The sequence below is a fragment of the Aspergillus niger genome (assembly GCF_000002855.4).
Source record: "Aspergillus niger supercontig An16".
Classification (NCBI taxonomy): Eukaryota; Fungi; Ascomycota; class Eurotiomycetes; order Eurotiales; family Aspergillaceae; genus Aspergillus; species Aspergillus niger.
This window is the reverse complement of record NT_166531.1, coordinates 1,767,964-1,787,850: the sequence shown is the minus strand read 5'-3', so window position 1 is coordinate 1,787,850 and position 19,887 is coordinate 1,767,964. Positions and strand designations below refer to the sequence as shown.

Here is a 19,887-nt window from a genome sequence, read left to right as displayed (position 1 = left end):
ATATGTCTTTTAGTGTCTACCATAACTTTCACCCATACCAAAAGACCTACCCACTTACTAGGTACCTTCGCGGGTGCTAGATAAGCAGCACATGACTCGCTCCTTCTGGAAAGGCGTTGGACGATGTGGTCCCGTGATCCCCGTTGGCTCCTTTCGGAACACGGAGCGTGGCTGATGGAATGGCTTGATATCGATCGTCAATCCATGGGCTTCAAGCAGCAATCCCTCCCCTTCTGAGACATTCTATCTTATCAACATCCCTTCCCCCTCCTTCTTTCAGAGTCTCCGCTCCCTCTCACTCTCGGGTATCATACCGAGCCATACCTGACCGAAACCCGGGCTGACACCCTGTGGCTTTGAAACGCAGTACACAGACCTCCTGTTGTGCCAGCAAGCTTCACTAGTAATTCCCGTTAGTGACCAAACATTTAGCCATCCCCCGCCACCTATCTCCTCTTTTGTGGTTGCACGCCGTTTACCAAACCTATTATTAGTGACAGACAGGCTCGCATTTGTCCCGTCCACCGAATATCTAGATGGATGGAGCCAGCGAATGAGGACATTGGCTCCGTGCCTCCGCACCAACCTCGCCCTTCTTCACCTACCCAATCCTCGACTCCTCCCCCGGACATCATAAACAATGGTACTATAGCTGCAACCCTTTCGGACGGGGTCGCTGTGAGCAATGGTTCGGTCCTTCCTCGGGCACAGGACCTCTCGAACAGGGACCGTCCTGTGTCCGGCAAAGATCCGCCGTATTGGAGCCACCATAGAAACGCATCCAGAGCTTCACACCTCTCTATTGACCAGGCGCCAGGCATTACACTTGAGGACCATACAGAGGATCCGGACTGTGAGACTAGTCGTGGGTTATGGGCGAAAAGTGTTGTTGTCGATGATCATGTCGTCGTCCAAGGCAAGACTGGTATCGGATCCTATGTTGTGTGGAATTGCAGGATACAAACACTAGATGTACGTCAGCGTTCTCTCATCGGGTGTTCCATTTCATTGCTTCGCAGAGCTATCGCTTCATGCTCCCAGGAGTTCTGTGTGCTAATGACTTGTAGGGTGGTCCCATCACCGTCCGTTTAAGGTGAGCTTCGGAATTCCACCTAAATGGTTGGTCTTTGCTAAGATTTTTGTCCCTAGGTACTCGGAATTCGACGACTTGCGACAACGATTGGTGGCATCCTTCCCACATGCGAAGAATGCCCTGCCTCCTCTTCCTCCCAAAAGCGTCATATGTACGTCCGAGACAGCCCACACGAGTCATGAATCTGACTGACGGATGATACCCAGTCAAATTTCGCGCTTCATTTCTTGAATCCCGCAGGGTTGGTTTGGAATATTTCTTGAAGTAAGCAGCAACGACGTTATTCTCGGTCTTGGATCTTGTCAGTGGCTCATAGCTAACATCAATCGGCGTAGCTGTGTCCTCTTGAACCCTGAATTTTCCAGCTCACCAGTCGTCAAGGACTTCTTGTTCGGGAGACTGTGTTAATCTCAGCACATCACTGAACTTTATATCTAGCTACACCTATCTTATATAACGGACTCGACGATGTTACGCCTGCCTCGGATAATAATTGCATTGGAGTGATCAGTGAAGTAGTGACAACCAACCCTGCAAATGTAGGGTCGAAATTGACTAGACAAGCGATAGTACTAATGCAGCCTTTGAGCTATATATCAATGCGCAAAGTTTACCACATTCATGTGGAAGGTAGCAGATGCATCTTCACCTGCAGTTGAGGAGCTCTTCCTGCTCGCCTACACTCAAATATATGGTCAAAGCTCTGAGAGGCTTAGAGACTGCTAATATTTTTCTCCACAATTCGTTCATCAGATGCTATATGTGACCGCCGTTTTCCCTATTACGGGTATGGCCGATTGATTGACTTCTAGCTCTGTACTCAGAATAATCATGACATGACCTCTCAACGCGTCAGCCACCTTGCACTGCAGGCATGCGAGAATTGCGACGTTGTTGTTACATTTAGTTGCCCCCGCTATCCGAAATGCATATGCACGGTATACTCAATTTGGAATCAAGGATTTAATTTAGCCTCAAGGGCCATATATGCATGTACGGGGGCCGTGCAGTATCATAGTCCAGAACATCTCAATCCTTCCTAATAAATACACAATCATATCTCATAAATTCAGTCTTAATATAACCTTAACCAATACACGTAAGACAAGACAAATTGGTCCAAACCAAAAAAAAACAATACCAGATTCAGCTCTTTCCCAGATGATCCACCACCACCGCCTGTGAAGCATTTTTCTCTTCTTCCCTTACCTTCTGCATTCGTCGCGAATACTTCTTCCCCGCCACAATCCACCACAGTAGCTCCAGCAGCAAGAATCCACCAACACATACACACGTATAATTCATATTTGAGGCTGTTATATAAATATTAGAATGAATACGAACGAAATTGAACGCCGATAAAGAGAAAGTGTAACATATAACTCACCAGTAACAGGCATATCATACGGAAACGAGAAAAACACAATTGCGAAGACCAGCCACGCAACAGTGATAATATTTACCGTCATTCCTGCTACATATCCTAGTGAGAACGGACCACGGTGCATGGTTTTCCGGCCAAGGAGGACATTTGTGAGGATGGGAACGAGGTAGGCGATGTTGTTGATTGTTCTGCGTGTGGAGAAAAAGTCAGAAAGGTAGGGAAACTCTCTCTTGATGTTTTAGGGGTTTGTAGGAAGTGGGGCAGTGCGTACACAGAAGAACTCATCATCGAGTTAAACGCGGTGCTGGAACCAAGGTAGATACAGCCTAGAAGTGCGATGATGATACCCACGCAGAGCTGGGCGTTGACGGGAGCTCCGAATCGCTTGTTGACTTTGGAACAGCTTTGGATGCGGTTAGTGTCTGTTATTCGGGTTACATGGTTTGATTTGGAAGCGCACAATTTGGAGAAGGGAAGTCCGTCGTCTCTGGCAAATGCCCAGAGCATTCGTCCGGTGCCTATTGGAGTCCTGTCGTTAATCTGAATGATCGATTCGTAGCTTAGAAGGGGTAGTCCAGTCATACTCAGCTGTGAGCCGATCATGCATGGTCCGACTGCAACCCAGAGAAGGAAGACGAGGGCAAAGGCGCCTCCGCGGCTTTGGGTTGCCTGGTGACAAAGCTCTGCGAGGGGGAGGCCTGTCGGGGAGTCGGCGAGGCTTGCGTAGTCTTGGACGGAGAACATGAGACTGAGGAGGTAGGTGAAGCCGGTTACGAAAGCTATGGCGAGTGTGCAAGCTAAGAAGACAGTTGCGTTAGTATAGTTTTAGAGGAACAGGGTTACTTAGCCTACCTAGGGCTAACGGAGCATTTCTTCCTGGCTGTTGCGATGTATAGTTTAGCTCCCGATCAGGCGCTAAAGTGTGCTACTCACGTTTGGCATTTCCTCGGTGATGTGCTGTGGTTCTGATTAGTAGCCACTTCCGTGCAATGCAAGCTGGAATACGTACAGTGATCCCATCTAAGCCGCCTAGGCAGTAGAGAGGGTTGACTAGGCCCGTTATGAAACAGATGACGTTGTTCTTCCAACCAGTTTCATTAATCCAAGTACGAAAGACGAATTCTGCATCGTTATGCTTGGGGGCAGTGGCTGCGACGGTGACCAGGATGACGAACCAGGCCAGTTGGAGGTAGCATACTATCCCATCAACCATATTAGCAGGTGAACCACAGAAACCAAGAATCATATACCAACATGAGAACTTGTTGATTACTGGCATCCACTTATTGCCAAACATGACAATTCCAGATGTTATAACGTTGAACCCTTGGTACGCAACGAAAGTCATCCAAGGCTGCACAACAAGATTAGGTCTGTATAAGGCAATAAGGGCGACGAAGTTCGACGAATAAACGAGGTTCGTAGAGGCGGTGGTAAATATCCCTGTCCACATCAGCATCAAACTACTTGGCAGATATTGTCAAGGTTCATACAGCCGAACACTGTGCTCCAACCAGTCGCAAAGCTTAACACATTGCTGTAACGTTTCGGGGCAATGGCTGCAATCCAGTGATACATCCCACCTTCGACTGGGTACGCAGAAACAAACTCCGCTAGCGATGTTCCTAGAAAGCATTGCAGGATAAAGACGAGGATAAATCCGTAGATAACTGGGAGTGTCAATCTCATGGCATTGTTCTAGAGTTACGGGGCTCCGTACGGGCACCGGGACCGCCAGCGTTGATGGAAGTGATGAGACCCAGACCAAGCCCTGTTTGCATTCATGTCAGGTTCCTTGAGGCGTCGCATGAGGCTTGTCAAGTCTGTAGTGGTTCACAACTCACCAGTCCAGGAGATGGTACAATTTGCAGCCAGCCCGATGAGACTCCATACTGAGAAGTGGCGTTTCAGCTCTTGCTTATGGCCTGTTTGATCGCAAGTAAAAAACATTGTTAGAACTGCAGAAGGTAGAGGCTTTGGTGACATCGAACTTACCCATCTGCGCCAGGCGCAATTCATCTGCATTCTGGACCCGAATACTGCCTGACCCTTTATCATCAAGGGAGTGGGCAACAGGGGCCACAGATTTTACGGAATTGTCCATGTTGATCCTGAACCTTGTGCTGTGCGGTATATTAAATCAGAGCACGATGTGTAAAGAGTTTCAAAGAATAATGTCTCCCAAAGCATCCTCGTGTGGATATGGAGACTTAGATGTATGAACTTTTAGCATGGCCGCCGCCTTATCAGCGACACACGACAGTTATCAGACTTTATCAAAGCGGGGAATACTTATCTGAAGCACCGGACATCTTTCGAGATCACCGGTTGCCCGGACAGAAAGCCGGAGAATTAGTACGACTAGCCTCAGCGGCGTGGAGAACAGAGGACCAGTTAGGCCGGTCGCGGAGAAAGAAGATCCTCCTCCCTTGCGGTAATGGTGGGATTGGCGGGGGAAGCGGTACAACATGGGCATCAGGTGCACCAGAGCCTCATCGTTGGATACTACCAGGCTAAAACTAGTACGTGTGCCCTCTAATCTACCTTTCATTTCTGATACTGTGCTTATCACGTTCACAGTGCGAAATTTCTGTTTATGACAACCAAGAGGTGCTCTATGATGATCCTATTGTTTCAGACAGGTGTATAATTCTGTGGGCATCGCTAACACAGGCGAAGAAACCAAGGATTATTCCGCGAATAAAGCTATAATACCTTCCCCACAGAACTAGACTTATCGAAGTAAGATCTCAGCCTTGACTGCTGCAGATTATTACTAGAATTATGGGGTGAATAACCGATACTGGTTGGAGGGGCACCAACAATAAGCGCTACTGCTGCCGGTCTGGGATAGTGGCAATCTGTTGACCAACAAAGCTTCACCATCATCTTACTAATCCAACGCATCTATGACCCTAACTATAACCGACTAGCAGGTAAGCTAATTGCTCTGCACCCCTATGGCCTGACTCAGGGTCCAAACCTTGCTTCTGCAGAATGCGTGTTGCTCGTGACTGTACGAAATGGAAACTAAAAGACGAAGACACTACGCCCCAAGATCCCGCACCGGATGTCGGACCTGTCGGACGAGAAGAGTCAAATGCGATGAGGCTCCTGGAGCGTGCAAGAACTGCACCTCCACCGGACGGACTTGTGATGGGTACGACTTGACCAGACTCCCAAATGTCGCCGGGTATTTGCTCAATGCTAGTCCCCCAAAGTTTCAGCTTCGAATCAGTCTCCCTGGAATGAGTTCAGATGAGCGCCGGTGCTTTACCTACTTCCAAACACACACTGTGCCTAGGATGGTGGGGTTCTATGATTCGGAGCTTTGGCAGCGACTGGCACTCCAGATGAGCCAAGCCGAAACCGCTGTCTGCCATGCGGTCGTTGCTCTGGGGGCCCTGCATCAAGACTCAGAAGCTAGAGGAACGACGCTGCAGAAAGTTGACCTGGATCGTAATGATCACCATCGCTTCGCCCTCGAGCAATACAGCAGGGCCATTACTGCCCTACAAAAACGCCTGCCGTCAAACGATCCGCAGGTGCGCCTGGCTGTGCTAATGTGCTGTGTCGCGTTCATTTTCTTCGAATACCTTCAAGGCAATCGGGGGAAAGCGTTCACTCATCTTCAGAATGGGCTTCATGTTTTGGCGAACCGTAAGGGGGACGAGGCACGTACCCTTGTACTGTCAAAAGTCCTCCAGCCGGTCCAAGAATCTACTGCCGAAAGGGCATTTCTGCGAGCGTTCGCGCAGCTGGATGCTCAATCCGCGCACTTCAGAGTATCTGGCTCCGTTACTACTTTGGGGGCACAGAATGGCTATTTGACTACAGACATTCTCAACCAAGAATTCGACTTCCAAAGCTTGGAGGACGTAAAAGACAAGTTAGATCCCCTGGGAAGTGTCGTCTTCCGCTTTCGTACCACCTGTCGTCCATTGCTCCGAAATCCAATGGTCGACGTCCTGCAACTATCAGTCCAGCACCACAGGATACGGACTCAGCTAATGAAACATATCTCAGCCTTTGAGACATTCAGCGCACAATTTCATCCATCCAAGATGACCGCCAAGGAAGCACGCAGCATGGACATGATAAGGCTTCACCATATCGTCTTGATGGTGGATCTGGAAACTATGCTCAGCCTGTCAGAGCTCGTATATGACTCTTATCTACCACAATTCCGAACATTCGTGAACTTTTGTGAGCGCATCATAAACAGCATGAGGGCAGAGTACGGCACGAATCTTACCAAGATAGTGACCGACATGGGCGTCATTGCTCCACTAAACTGGACAAGTCTCCGGTGTCGAGATCTCCCAACTCGACAGCGAGCATTAAGTCTACTTGATTCTTGGCCCCACTGCGAAGGGCCGTATGACTCTCGATTCTTCGCTACTCTGGCACGTCAGGTAGTTGCAATCGAGAGCGAGGGCGAGATAGCCGGCTTCATTCCAGAACATGCTCGTGTGCGCGATACGTCTCTGGAGATGTTAGGGGATGGACTCCATGCAGTGCTATTGTATACGTTATCGGACCCGAACAAGATGAATCTCGAAATGCATCGACGGCCGTTTCGCTTCCGATGATCTGATTCTGGCATTCTTATATTTGGTGAGAGCAGGGATGCTTGTATCATGTTTCAATGATGAACAATGCTTATGTAGACCAGAGTCCAATCAATGGACTTCAGACCTCGTGGATGAAACAAAGCGCCCAAAGCAATGAATACATACACACTGAGGAATAATATACCGCAAACATTTAACAACATCATATCACATCATTCATTCCTACTCCAAAGTACTCGACACCAGGAAGTTCCTTCCCAAAGGATCATTCTGCCCCAATGCTTATAATAAGATGAAAATTACCCCCTTCCCAAAAACGAACTCAAATTGTAATTACATACTGCGTAAAGATAAGATCTTTATCCCTCCTCCGCCTTACAAAAGAACAAAAAGAATAAAGTGTGCTAGCTCTATTAGATTCGCATTGACTACTACACGAGCATGGAGACGGGACTTCGGTATATATATCTAGCTGCAGTACTCCATAGTGGGGTTATGACTAGGAGTAGATGCTCCGCGGGTAACGATTTCCCAAAAAGACAAAAAAGAATACACCGACCCACATGGGACTCGAACCCACAACCTTCGCTTTAGGAGAGCGACGCTCTACCATTGAGCCAATAGGCCAGATCTTGATATACCGCTTTTTATAAGAGGCTTATAATGCCGCTATCAGGTAGACGATCTCAGGCGGGAGTTGATCGATGGTATGCTTATAATTGGGAAATGAGACACAGTCTTCGACGCAGGATTTGAGCCTCCTTTGAACAGATTCGTTACTCTTTGTGAGGGCTTTCAGTTAAGCTGATCCCGGTCATCCTAATTTCCCTTGATTGATATATCTCATTTATCATGCGCTTTTTCTGTAATTGTGGTCGGTGTGTATAACTTGGGTTGCTCTGGGTCTACTGCATCAAGTCTGCTTCATACTGGTTCATGATCAATATTCTGTACTCTATACAACTCTATCATTTCATTAGAAGCTATTATACTGTCTATCATCGAACTATATACCGGAAAAGCTTGACTAGGAACGACTGATCTGCGTCCGAGTCATCCATCCACTCATGTCGTAAGTTCATCAGCCTGAATGCTGGTGGCATAATCCAAAGGGGACATTAGAATCATAGATATGGGAGGACATGTACGTCGCCAAGACAACCAGCAAGAGAGGAATAAGAAAAAGATGCTGCAGCTCGGGTGTTGTTATCATGGAAAAGCCCGGGTCTTCTGCTCTCGCCAACTCCAGTTGCGCAGTCTAAGCCCCGTAGTATTAAATAGGGGACGTAGGCTGCGCAGCGAATTTTATATATCACGAGCACGAAGGTACTAAATCCATCAGATGCGTTGATGACACGCATCATATGAAGATAGTCAATGGCTCTTGATACCCCCCTTGCTGGGATCAGAGTTTGGGTTGAGGGGCTGGTTCTCGCCAAATTCACGATAAGCCCTGTCTCTTGCTACCGATTTGTCACGACGGATCGTCAGACAATTAATTCCCAAGAAAGTAGTGATTCTGTTGATCACGAGGAATGCCCAGTGCATGTATACAACGAAGGCGAACACAAGATACAGGCGCAGGTAAAGTAGCTCCAACCAGGCGCTCACCATAGGGAATCCGAGGCGGGGAAGGTTGGCTAGGATGGCGCCGCCGATGAGCGGAACCTGCAGCACCGTCCAATGGGGAAATGGCTGCCGGAGCAGATGAGCGAGAATAATCTTGGTCGTCATGCGTCCAAAGACAAACGAGATTGTCCAGCAGTAGAGGACTAGTCGGTTCTCCGACAGAAGCGTCGAATACGGAGAGAAAAGCCAAGCAATGTTGCAGCCCGTGAATACGATCATCGGCACCCATTCCTTGAAGACGGGTGCAATCGGAAGGTTCTGCTTTCTACGAGCAGCAATGACATTCATGACGCAACCGGGCAAGTGTCCGAGGAAGAAGGAGAAGAGGAGGATGGGAACCCAGAGATCCTTCATCGAGTTGTTCCCAAAGATTTGCGGGTAATTCAAGAATTCAACGATCGGTCGGCTCCAGATCTGGGGGCCATAGATGCCAGAGGCAATCATGATCGCGATCGCGATAAGAAGGCCTTCCGTGGGGCCATTGAAGTAGCCGAGATAGAGTGTATGGGTATGGTAGGTTTCCCAGGTCGAAAAGTACATTGCGAGGCAAGGAACGAGTGCAGTATAAGCACCAAGCTGAGAAGAGCCAAAGCCCATGGCAGCAGTCTCGAGAAGACTAGCCAGAGTGCAGTTCAAAGAATCGATTCCATGGCTATGAAGAGTTAGTAGTGCCTTTCATTCTAATCTTAATGGCCACTTACTCGAAGAGCTCTCCCAAACCACTGGATGTCCCTGTTCTGCGCGCCTGTTTCCCATCGACGTTGTCCAGAGTAGAATACCTTGAGACGTTATTAGAAGTGGGCTACCACATCGACTATGCAGCCATATACTCACATCCACATGCCTAGCGCAAAACTATAGTATAGCCAGGAAGGAGCCTACAATGACAACCTGTCAGCGTCGTTGTAATTATAGGTAGTTCTTCCAGGGGTCGTCTTACAGGTCCCACGAGATCAGGCATGTACACTTCAATGAGCATCACATTGCCCACGATGAACAGAAACCCCAAGAGGGTGACCATATTCGGGGCCAGCCAAAGCGGCAAGATTTCCACGAACGCATTCCACTAACCAGCCCATGTCAGTGTTAGGGTATGAAGTATAGATCGGATCAGGGTGGCAGTACGTAATGCCTCAGAATATAATTTGAGATATAGGATTTATCGACACTCGAGTACTTGTAGCTCTTGAGGGGCAAGAGCACGTCGTCGGAAAGCGAGTCTTGGATCGCTATACAATGCGCGACACGAATTAGCTCTACAGTTACGTTGGACTGAATGAGTGCTGTAGCAGGATATTACGAACCTTGGAGCTTTCTGAATATTACACTCATCTTGAATTCGGATGTACAGCTGGAATGTTGGGCAAAAAAAAGAAAAAAGACTATCTGGGGGGGTAAAATCAAACTTGGCTCATATCGCGCGGTATGCGATTAGACGGACAAGGACGGGATGGGAAAGGAAACCAAAGCGCAATCAAACGGACAACGTCAACGCTCTATCGCATAAACGAGGAGGAAATACAGACAACGGAATGCTGCAAGATAGAGGGAAGGGGATGTTAGGGGAGAAGGGAAATGAATCCAAGGCTAGGAGAAAGGTAAAAAAAGGGTTCGAAGAAAAGGGACCCGAACCGTTTGACGATGCGGCACCGAAAGAGGAACGGGCGGCTCCTCGCGCCATCCGCGGATCGGAATCACGTGGCGGTGCCAGCTCCGCAGGGAAGCTTTCGACCGCAAAGAAGAACGCGACAGGAAAAGATAGAAAAGTGATTGTTCAGTTTGATGGTCGTTGGAGGGACGATCCCGGGTCGTCCATCTTCTCCAGTGCTACTACTCATTTCAGTCTCCCCCTCTAATCACCCCCCTCCCCGTCCTATCGAACGGTTCTTTCGTGCCAAACCTCGCTCAGTGTCACGGTCACCTCGAACGCTTGCTTCCCTTCGGTGTTGTTCCCCGCCCGTCGAAGCAGCTCTCCATCTCTTCCTAGTTAACACTCTCTTCGCCCCCGCCTACACGAGATTAAACACCACCAAAATCGAGTGTCTGTCAGGATCAAAGCGGCCGGGTGGGAAAAGTCATCGCTCCTGGAGCTTGGACATGACGGTAGTTGGCCATCGTGGCGCTCGCGGCGCAGTGCACGACTGAGTATCTTGCGCCATGCCAGGCGTCGTCGAGACCCCAGCTGGGCCTGTCAGGCCGGAGCTGGGATTCACCGTCGCGCATCAGAAGGTCGAGCTTGAGATAGATTTTGCCAGCAAGAGCCTCAAGGGGAAAACGGAACTCACGATCCATCCGCATCACAAAGACCTTCGCGTTATCCGATTAAATTTCCGACAAGGCGAGCTTCGGCGTATCAATGTCAGTGGCAAAGTACCTACCATCAAATACACGGATCCTTATGACACGCTTCAACTTTACGGCCCTCATTATCACCAGCGCCTCGCGACGAAGATAGATGGACTACTCAAATCTCCTCCAGAATCTGACCTTCTCATTACGGTCCCCAAGAGCGTCCGGATCGATGAACTTGATCCCTCCTCGATTGAAGCTCAAGACCAAATGACTTTACGTGCTACGGGTTCCGCTGATGATGCAGAAGGCCCTTTGAGTTCCAAGGCGGCCGAGTCATCACTTCCACGCTTTACGGCCCTCACGGTTACCATCGACTTCGTCATTGAGAATATTCGGGATGGGTTGCAGTTTGTCGGATTAGAAAGTGGCGACAGACGCTATCCTCACGCTTATACGACAAACTCCCTGGGGTATGGCGCTGGCTGTCCTCTTTTCCCCTGCGTTGACGATCCTTTGTCGCGCTGTACGTGGGAGTTCTCGATCAAGTGCCCCTGCTCCTTAGGTGATATGTTTGATCGCAAATCTCGTGATCATTCGGGTGCCTCTGGACCCAGTCGCTCGAAGCCCGCTTCTGGGCATGATCGGTATATTGCTCCGGATGACGAAACTCTCGACTTGTCTGTCGTTTGCTCCGGGGATCTGACGGATGAGATTATCGACCCCAAAGATTCTACCAAGAAGACAGTTTCCTTCGCCTGCTATTCTCCCCTTTCTGCCCAGCAGCTTGGATTTGCCGTGGGTCCATTCGAGTACATCAACCTTTCCGATTTTCGTGAAAGCGACCAAGATGAACAGCTTGGTCTTAACGCCATACCGCTGCACGCATTCTGCCTCCCAGGAAGAGGAGATGAGGTCAGGAACACCTGCTTTCCTATGGCGAAAGCGATCGACTTCTTCTCACTGTCTTACGGTTCCTACCCGTTCGCTAGCTATAAGATATGCTTTGTGGACGACACACCTGATGCCACGCTACCCACGGCTTGTTTATCGATATGTAGCAGCCGCCTGTTGTTCCCCGAAGACATCATCGATCCTATGTATGATTCTACTCGCAGCCTAGTTCATGCCCTATCCTGCCAGTGGATCGGTGTAAACATCGTACCTAAAGAATCAACAGATACCTGGGTAACAGTCGGTGTCGCCTGGTATATCACGGATACATTCATGCGGAAGCTTTGTGGGAATAATGAATATCGCTTTCGATTAAAACAGATGTCTGATAGAGTTTGTGAGCTGGACTACGAACGTCCGTCACTCTACGACATGGGTACCATATTGACGATAGACCCGTCTGAAATTGATTTCATAGCGCTCAAGGCCCCGCTTGTCCTCTTCATTCTGGACCGGAGACTTACGAAAGCAAGCGGTAAGGCAACGATGTCGCGCATCATCTCCCGTCTTTTTCTGAACTCCCGGATGGGTGATATACCGAATGGTGCCGTCACGACTTCTCTCTTCCAGAGGACATGTGAGCGACTTGGCCACGCAAAGCTCGACTCCTTCTTCCAGCAGTGGGTATATGGAGCAGGATGCCCTCGGTTCCAAGCCACGCAGCGATTCAACAAGAAGAAGCTTGTGGTTGAGATGATGATCCGGCAGGTGCAAGCCGATGCCTCAAGTACGCGCGACTTGGACAAGAATGCATTCATGCGGGATGTCAAAGAGGAGATACGGGGCGTCTATGCAGGAGTTATCCAGCCGGTCTTCACTGGATCCATGACCATCAGAATTCACGAAGCCGATGGCACGCCTTATGAACACATCGTGGAGATCAAGGAGGGCGTTACCAAGTTTGACATACCGTATAATACCAAGTACAAACGTCTCAAACGAAACAAGCGACAAAAGGAGCGCGCTGCTGCCGTTACAGGTGGCGACCCTAATGCCGAAACCCAGGAAGATGTCCTGCTCTACTGTCTCGGTGACGTCTTGCAGAGCGAAGAAGAGGTCGCTGAGTGGAGGCTAAGGGATTGGAGCGAAGAAGAGGAAGAGAGAATGAGCAGGGAGTCCTATGAATGGATTCGCATGGATGCAGATTTTGAGTGGATATGCAAGCTTTCGTTGGCGATGCCAGGGTACATGTACCTGTCGCAGCTTCAGCAAGATCGAGACGTCGTAGCGCAGCTGGAGGTCAGTAAATTTCTTTATTCATTAGGTACTGGAACTGACAATATGTGATATCCAGTCATTGCAATATATGGCGATTCAGCGAGAGCACGAGCTCATTTCCACCATATTCGTCAGAACACTGATGGATCGAAGATATTTCTACGGAATTCGGGTGGCTGCCGCTCGAGCTCTGGTGAAGCATGCTACTGATGCTGTTGGCTGGGTCGGATTGTTCCACCTCGAAAGAGCTTTCCAAGAACTATTTTGCCTTCCAGGGTCCCCAATGACTCGCTCTAATGACTTCTCTGACAGAGCAGCATACTTCATTCAATTAGCCATCCCTGAGTCTATATCTAAAATACGCGACGCTAACGGAAAGACGCCCATGCGGGTCAAGCGTTTCCTGTACGACAAGTTAAAGTTCAACGATAACTCAAACAACGAGGTAAGTACGTGAGCTTATTCTTCATTGACCCGACGCTTATGCTGCGACAGTATTCGGACAACTTTTATGTCGCGACTTTGATGGAATCGCTATGCCATGCCATGCTGGGCAAGCCTGAGAGGCCCTCCGACGAGATGGACGATTTTGACATGGAACGTGTATTGGAGGCTCAGGCAGAAGAACAATTGGAGAAAGACGCCATTGCAGAGATTGATAGGTATCGCAGGATGGATGAATGGTCCAGCTCTTTCCAGAACATCTACTCACGAGCCGCTTTGCGCTGCCAAGTGCGTCTCATGGAGGCCAAAATATTGAGCCTTGATATTATGCAATTCCTACCATACACTCGAGCTGGAACGTACGATCTCCTCCGCTTGGATGCGTTTGAATGCCTAATTGAGCTTGACATTTTCCGGAACCCCGAACTACTGCGATGGTTCATTTTCACCATGTCAAACGACTCTTCTGCTCTTATCAGGTGCCGCCTACATAACCTGTTCGGAAAGGCTCTCGCGCCAGTCGCCTTTGGCCGTGAAACCAAGGATGAAGCACCTGCCAGTAACACCGATAACTTGATTATCGAGCAGGAGTCCTCGACCGAGGTCCGTCAGGCAGACCTTGCCCGGAGACAAACAGTTACCGGAGCCTTGAGTGCTCTCAAGAAAGAGATCTCCGGCGATCAGATGCTGAAAGAGTCCCTTTGGGCTGCGTGCAACTCCTCGTGCATTGGAATACTGGAGCTCTCCGAGTTCACCGATCTTTGCAGAGTCCTCTATGACGCAATCACGACTCGGATGGTATCTCTGAAATACCCTCGTTACTGGAGCGTGAAGCATCTCGGAAAGGTACGTAGCATGGATAACAGCAAATCATATTGCATCATTGCTAACTCAACCTAGGGACGCATGCACTTCGTCCGATCGAACAAAATCCGCACAACGCTCACGCCCTCCAAAGATACAACAGCCCCGAAACGCAAGCGCGAAGAGCAAGGCATGGGACCACCCGGCCCTCGTATCACATTCAAGCAGTCCAAGGTGGCATCCAGTACTACACCATTCAGTCCAAAGCCATCATCGCAGCATATTCCAACAAAGCTGCACATTCCAAACCTTCCCTCTCCAGCTCCGTCAGCACAGCCAAAACCAACGACTGCCCCATCTACACCTTCCACACCCAGTGGCGGTGGGTTCAAGCTGAAATTGAAATTCGGCCAGAAGCCGAAATGAGCTCAACTTCCTCACAGCCGTCTTGATTACAAAATTCTAGATACCAATTTTAACTCGTATAGCTTCATTCTTCATTGTTTGGACTTTGGGAACGGAGGTGGGCTGATTTCAGGTCAAGGAGATGCATGGCGCGGGGGTTCTCTTTTCCTTCTATTATTCTTCTAGTATTCTGGGTTATCTCCACAGGGTATTATCTGGTTCCAGAGGCCCATTTGATTATTGCCAATGGGATATGTTGGGCATTGGTTTGCCGAGAAAAAAAGATAGACCATAACTGACTAGCCGTCATGGATCATTGCTTTGGGTCAATGCACCCCTCTTCCTCTTTAAAAAAAGACTGCCGTAATCTGGTATACTCCAGACCTCTGCACTTGAAGTGTTTCTCGTAATTTGTTTGAAATGAAGATTTCTTTTCTGTTTCCTTTTGAAAGCGAGATGCCATCGATCATTCCGTGAGCAACCAACCCGTGAACTCCATTGCAATTAAATCATTCCCACAGTGAAGGTATAAAAAGACATGTTGACTTTCCCGTCCACCCACAGCACTTTATTTGTCGCTGATACGTTCCAGGGCCTATTTTAAGTACAAAAGGTTAGTCTCTTGATAAGGCACGCCATCAATCGTAGTCCTATGGCAGGTGATACTGACCTCGAGCATAACAACCGAGTTACCGCGAATGACCTATTAAGACGAATAGATAGCCATTAGCTTCCTGCCCCTCCCAGTTTGCAGACCAAACGTAGACGTCCGGGAATGGGACTAGCCACATACAATCATGCCGATAGCAACCTTCTCACCACCCTGCTTCTCCTCGAAAGCCTCGTCAAGGACAATGTTCATGAACACCTGTATAGACAAGCGCAGACGTCAGTAACCTATACACACATACACACACTCTCCCCGCCCCCTCTTTCACTCGATGGATTGAACCCAAGAACATCTCAATCTTCGACCCCATCCAAGGCATATCAACCCGTATAACAGCAACACAGCAGGCAGGAAAGTAGAAATCCAGGGGGCACAAGCGCGACGTACATCATAGCCTCGCAGGATACCAATGACTTTGCGGTTGCCGTTCAGTTGGCAGAATACCCGCTTTTCCATGTACTGTTGGAAAACCGCAATGTTAGCTTCGGTGCTCTGTATCGGGGAAAGTTTGGCGGGGTATTAATCGCGAATATCATACCTTCTTCAACTCGGGCTGGGCTTGAGGCATCTTGAATGGTGTGTTCTGGGGGTTTACTGTCCTATCGTAACGTCGAGTCGGTCGCGTTGCGGAACTTTGAGATACAAGCAGTGGGAATCAGCTGGGCCCGGAAGAATGATGTTCCCGCGAGCTCCAAAGAATCGCGGAGCTGGAAGTGACGCCAGCGGGGTTTCATCTTTCAGGCTTTTTGCTGATTTTATAGCTGAGAACTCGTTTTGGACGAGGAGCTTACCGAGTCTTTTCATACACCTTCACAATGAGTTCTCAATTTGCAAATCGTCGAAAGCCGCGCAAAATTGGTGGCGAAGATGAGGAAAATGACGCCGACGAGCAAGGTTGGTATCTGCGATCCAGCTCATTTTTACGCGATGAATATACTGATGGAGAGCTGGTAGACTCTGGACCTGTTGTCAAACGCCCTCCGACTTCTAAAACGAAGCAAAAATCCAAGATGCGCCTTTCGTTCGGCCCCGGCAGTACCTCGATGGCGGACGATGACGACCAGGAAAGCGAAGTTGTCATTCCCAAACGACCTGGCCTCGCGAAACGGGCTATAGAGAAGAGCGCATTCCAGCGGTCCTTGACTCCGTCCGGCGCAGGTGGTCAGATTCCCCTCCGGGTAGGACCAGAGCAGGATAGGCCGAGTTACAGCGACGAATATTTGAAAGAGCTTCGAAATTCGACGCCCTCTACACCGAAGCCTGCAGCTGAGGATGAGACGGAAAAGACAATTGATGTGGCTGCAAAGTTTGGTGAGGTCATGAAGGTCTCGACGCCCGCTGCTATTCCCAGCGAAGCAGAGATTAGAGAAAAGAAAGCCCGAAGAGCACGGTTAGCGAAGGAGGAAGCCGCTCTGTCCACTGAGAAAGACTTCATTTCCCTCGAGGACGATATGGACGAGGACAACTGGGATCTTCAGGCGCGGCGAGAGGATACGAGGCTCGTTCGTGATGATGAAGATTTCGCAGAAGGCTTTGACGAGTTCGTCGAAGACGGACGGATATCCCTTGGGAGAAAAGCAGAGAAAGAGCAAAAGCGAAAACAGCGGGAAGAAATGCGTGAACTCATTGATGATGCCGAAGGCTTGTCGGATGATGATGATTCGGACTTGGAGGAAAAAGCAGCGTACGACGCCAGCCAGGCGCGAGCTGCTATGGGTGTTAGCAGAGACCCTATTGACCGTCCACGCACTCCGCCCAAGATGACCTCGTTACCCCGTCTGTCGAACTCGCTTGAGCGTTTGCGTATGAACTTGGCGGTCCTGGAGAAGTCAAAGACTCAGATGATCGACCGCATGGAAGAACTGAGAAAGGAGAAGGCTGACATAGCTGTTCGGGAAGTGGAAATCCAGGCTCTAATCAAAGAAGCCGGAGATAATTACGAGAAGCTCAAGCAGGAGGCTGGGATCACTCCTGGCTCGGATGGGAACCTATCTACAGCCGATGAGATGGCGAATTCGCGAGGCTTGGAGGGTCTTGGAAATTCGGTGACAGCATCTGCAAATAACTCTGACCATGAGGAGCCTTGATGCTCTACGAATGCTTCATTGACGCCTTCCGTGCGATCTGCGCTGGCTGCCGCTTTGAAGTCCCTGACAAGAGCATCACCATCGCTCTTTCCGAGACAATTACCAATTGCTCCTCGTGTCGCAAACGATCGACCACGCCAATTTCTCGACGTCCATCGACCTGGACTGTTCTTACTTCATATTTCATGATACCCATCGTTTAGTTGTCTAGTTTCCCTAAGGCCCAATCATTATGATACCAATTCCCTTCAAGTCCTGGTTTGGCCAACCGTCGAGTAGAGATAGGCGTGCTAGAGCAGCCACGCAGTAAGTTGAACCATCGTTGAGGAGAAATGGTATTTGAATGGTTTCTTAACTTTAATAGGCAGCGTAGTGTCATTGCGTTCATTGAGTCGCCAATTGACGATAAGGATGGAGACCTTCCGCATCTCCGTCAACAATCCGAGGCAACACCCATTGAGCTGTTCTTTGACTTGTTCTTCGTCGCAAATCTCTCGACCTTCACGGCTACACATGAAATCAACAATGTAGAAGGTATACCAGCTCTTCAACATGGTTTTATCACAATCTGATACTGCATGCCAGCTTTGTGGGCCTACATTGGCTTCCTCGGGATCATCTGGTTTACCTGGCTCCAAGTCACACTATTTGATATCCGCTTCGCGCGAGACTCGATCTTCGAGCGAATTTGCAAGGCCATCCAACTGGCTGCTATGGTTGGATTTGCATCGGCAGGTACACGGTTCACCACCCGTGTTCAGCCAGAAAATGTCTGGGCTTTCCAGTCCCTGAGCCTTATTCTCGGTGGCAGTCGACTCTTACTTGCCTTGCAATACACTGTTAACGCCGTATTTCTTCGACGGCGTATGATGCCTGCAGCTAGGGGTGTATTTATTATTGCCGGGATGCAATCTGTCTCAAGTCTGACCTACCTCCTGGTAAGCTACCCAAGGCAGACAACCATCGGTTAGCTCGTACCAGTGTCAAACTGACTTGCTGTAGATGTATTATGCCTTCCGTCCTCGTGAAGGAGTCAACCCCTATATTTGGACCGTTTGGTTTGTTCTATTTGGGGTCGAGATGTGGGTAGTTATGGGAACTTCAAGCGCCACACCCGGGATTGGACTCCAAGATACCCATCTCAATACAAGAATGGGCCTTCTAACTCTGATCATAATCGGCGAAGGTGTCATATCTGTCACTAGGCTTGTCAATCGGACAGTAGGCCCTGGCGGTTGGACGAAGTGGTCGTTTGTTCATATCCTAGGCGTCACAACTAGTGTGGTATGGCCCCGATGATTGCCTGACCCACTCATTGTTCAGTTCGTTCCCAGTCGGAACCTAACTTGTCAATCTCAGTACTTCTTGTGGCAAGCGTATTTCGACCTTTCTCCGCGACGCGTTCTGGGCAAATACTCTCAGCAGATATGGGCTCAGCTACATTTCCCGTTCCATGTGGTCCTCATTCTCCTCCTTGAAGGGTCTCAGATCCTTGCCTTGAGTCTGGACATCACATTAAAACTCCGGTACCTAGCAGAAACCATTTTGTGGGCTTGTGAAGATCCACGGCCCAGACCCGACTACGCCATTCGAATTCTTCGAACCACCATTGCGGATATGGAGATCGACTATAGCCGAGGGGCCGTAAACGAACAGGTTACAATTTCCCGGATCTTGGATGATCTCCCCAATCACCCGCTTTGTCCCTCCCGTCGGACGGGCCAAGTCCCCATCGCCCGAGACATGCTCAGTGACCTGGTAGGGAATGTAACTGCGGCGCTGTTCTCCACCATGCGGATCATGCCTTCGAACCACCCTGATCCTGGCCGCTTGAGTAGCGAGCAGCTGCTGAGAGGGTATATGGCCCTCCTAGAATTCGTCTATGTATACTACTTTGCCGTGGCATCACTCTCCATGATGTTCTTTGGTGCTTTTGTACTATTAGCGCGTCGCCACACACTCCGCAGATGTATTGGCATCAGTGCAGCGGCCCGCGTGTCCCTTGGTATACTCCTTGGAAGCCTAGTGAGCTTCTCTGATCACTTTCCGCTTGTCTATTCTTTCATGACATCCCCCGCCATATTATACGCGTTTACTCTTGCATTATTCATGGGTGAGCTACCAGCCATGCATCGGGGACGGAAGGAATACCTAGATCCATCTGCTGACGAAAGTAATAGTGCTGCTGATGGACCGGCTTTTGGACCGGTACCAAAGCTACGGCGGACGGACGCAGGAAAGCGAATTACCCTGAATTCACCCTGGTAGACCCCATTCTTTACTTATCATTCCTGCATGAACCATCATCCCCTGTACAAGTTTATTGTTATGTCAAG

The 19,887-nt window shown here is 49.3% G+C and overlaps 8 protein-coding genes and 1 non-coding gene across 9 annotated transcripts; 5 read left to right on the top strand and 4 right to left on the bottom strand.

The window, feature by feature from the left end:
* Window positions 1–540: 540 nt before the first annotated feature.
* Window positions 541–1,819, top strand: An16g07910 (uncharacterized protein; the record flags this gene model as incomplete). Its single annotated transcript, XM_001398052.3, has 7 exons — window positions 541–972; window positions 1,068–1,093; window positions 1,150–1,244; window positions 1,300–1,357; window positions 1,429–1,457; window positions 1,532–1,632; window positions 1,703–1,819. 7 exons carry the CDS (start codon window positions 541–543, stop codon window positions 1,817–1,819), a joined length of 858 nt encoding a protein of 285 aa, XP_001398089.3.
* A 420-nt stretch (window positions 1,820–2,239) lies between these two features.
* Window positions 2,240–4,535, bottom strand: An16g07900 (uncharacterized protein; the record flags this gene model as incomplete). Its single annotated transcript, XM_059745312.1, has 10 exons — window positions 2,240–2,406; window positions 2,481–2,665; window positions 2,749–2,880; window positions 2,938–2,995; window positions 3,062–3,274; window positions 3,411–3,626; window positions 3,708–3,920; window positions 3,971–4,147; window positions 4,198–4,248; window positions 4,322–4,535. 10 exons carry the CDS (start codon window positions 4,533–4,535, stop codon window positions 2,240–2,242), a joined length of 1,626 nt encoding a protein of 541 aa, XP_059604908.1.
* A 410-nt stretch (window positions 4,536–4,945) lies between these two features.
* An16g07890 (uncharacterized protein) lies at window positions 4,946–7,069 on the top strand (the record flags this gene model as incomplete). Its single annotated transcript, XM_001398050.3, has 5 exons — window positions 4,946–4,999; window positions 5,058–5,119; window positions 5,204–5,219; window positions 5,332–5,480; window positions 5,515–7,069. 5 exons carry the CDS (start codon window positions 4,946–4,948, stop codon window positions 7,067–7,069), a joined length of 1,836 nt encoding a protein of 611 aa, XP_001398087.3.
* A 537-nt stretch (window positions 7,070–7,606) lies between these two features.
* tRNA-Arg (CCT) lies at window positions 7,607–7,678 on the bottom strand. Its single transcript has one exon. It is a non-coding gene; the product is annotated as a tRNA-Arg (tRNA).
* Window positions 7,679–8,425: 747 nt separating this feature from the next.
* Window positions 8,426–10,095, bottom strand: An16g07870 (uncharacterized protein; the record flags this gene model as incomplete). Its single annotated transcript, XM_059745310.1, has 5 exons — window positions 8,426–9,332; window positions 9,382–9,459; window positions 9,515–9,558; window positions 9,621–9,746; window positions 10,087–10,095. 5 exons carry the CDS (start codon window positions 10,093–10,095, stop codon window positions 8,426–8,428), a joined length of 1,164 nt encoding a protein of 387 aa, XP_059604907.1.
* Window positions 10,096–10,837: 742 nt separating this feature from the next.
* Window positions 10,838–14,815, top strand: An16g07860 (uncharacterized protein; the record flags this gene model as incomplete). The annotated part of the gene is made up of 4 exons (XM_059745309.1): window positions 10,838–13,187; window positions 13,246–13,586; window positions 13,637–14,431; window positions 14,486–14,815. 4 exons carry the CDS (start codon window positions 10,838–10,840, stop codon window positions 14,813–14,815), a joined length of 3,816 nt encoding a protein of 1,271 aa, XP_059604906.1.
* A 574-nt stretch (window positions 14,816–15,389) lies between these two features.
* Window positions 15,390–16,032, bottom strand: An16g07850 (uncharacterized protein; the record flags this gene model as incomplete). Its single annotated transcript, XM_059745308.1, has 4 exons — window positions 15,390–15,497; window positions 15,588–15,662; window positions 15,852–15,956; window positions 16,003–16,032. 4 exons carry the CDS (start codon window positions 16,030–16,032, stop codon window positions 15,390–15,392), a joined length of 318 nt encoding a protein of 105 aa, XP_059604905.1.
* Window positions 16,033–16,279: 247 nt separating this feature from the next.
* Window positions 16,280–17,551, top strand: An16g07840 (uncharacterized protein; the record flags this gene model as incomplete). The annotated part of the gene is made up of 1 exon (XM_059745307.1): window positions 16,280–17,551. The coding sequence occupies one exon, from the start codon at window positions 16,280–16,282 to the stop codon at window positions 17,549–17,551; it is 1,272 nt and encodes a 423-aa protein (XP_059604904.1).
* Window positions 17,552–18,103: 552 nt separating this feature from the next.
* Window positions 18,104–19,819, top strand: An16g07830 (hypothetical protein; the record flags this gene model as incomplete). Its single annotated transcript, XM_059745306.1, has 4 exons — window positions 18,104–18,286; window positions 18,337–18,489; window positions 18,554–18,835; window positions 18,911–19,819. The coding sequence occupies 4 exons, from the start codon at window positions 18,104–18,106 to the stop codon at window positions 19,817–19,819; spliced, it is 1,527 nt and encodes a 508-aa protein (XP_059604903.1).
* Window positions 19,820–19,887: the final 68 nt, after the last annotated feature.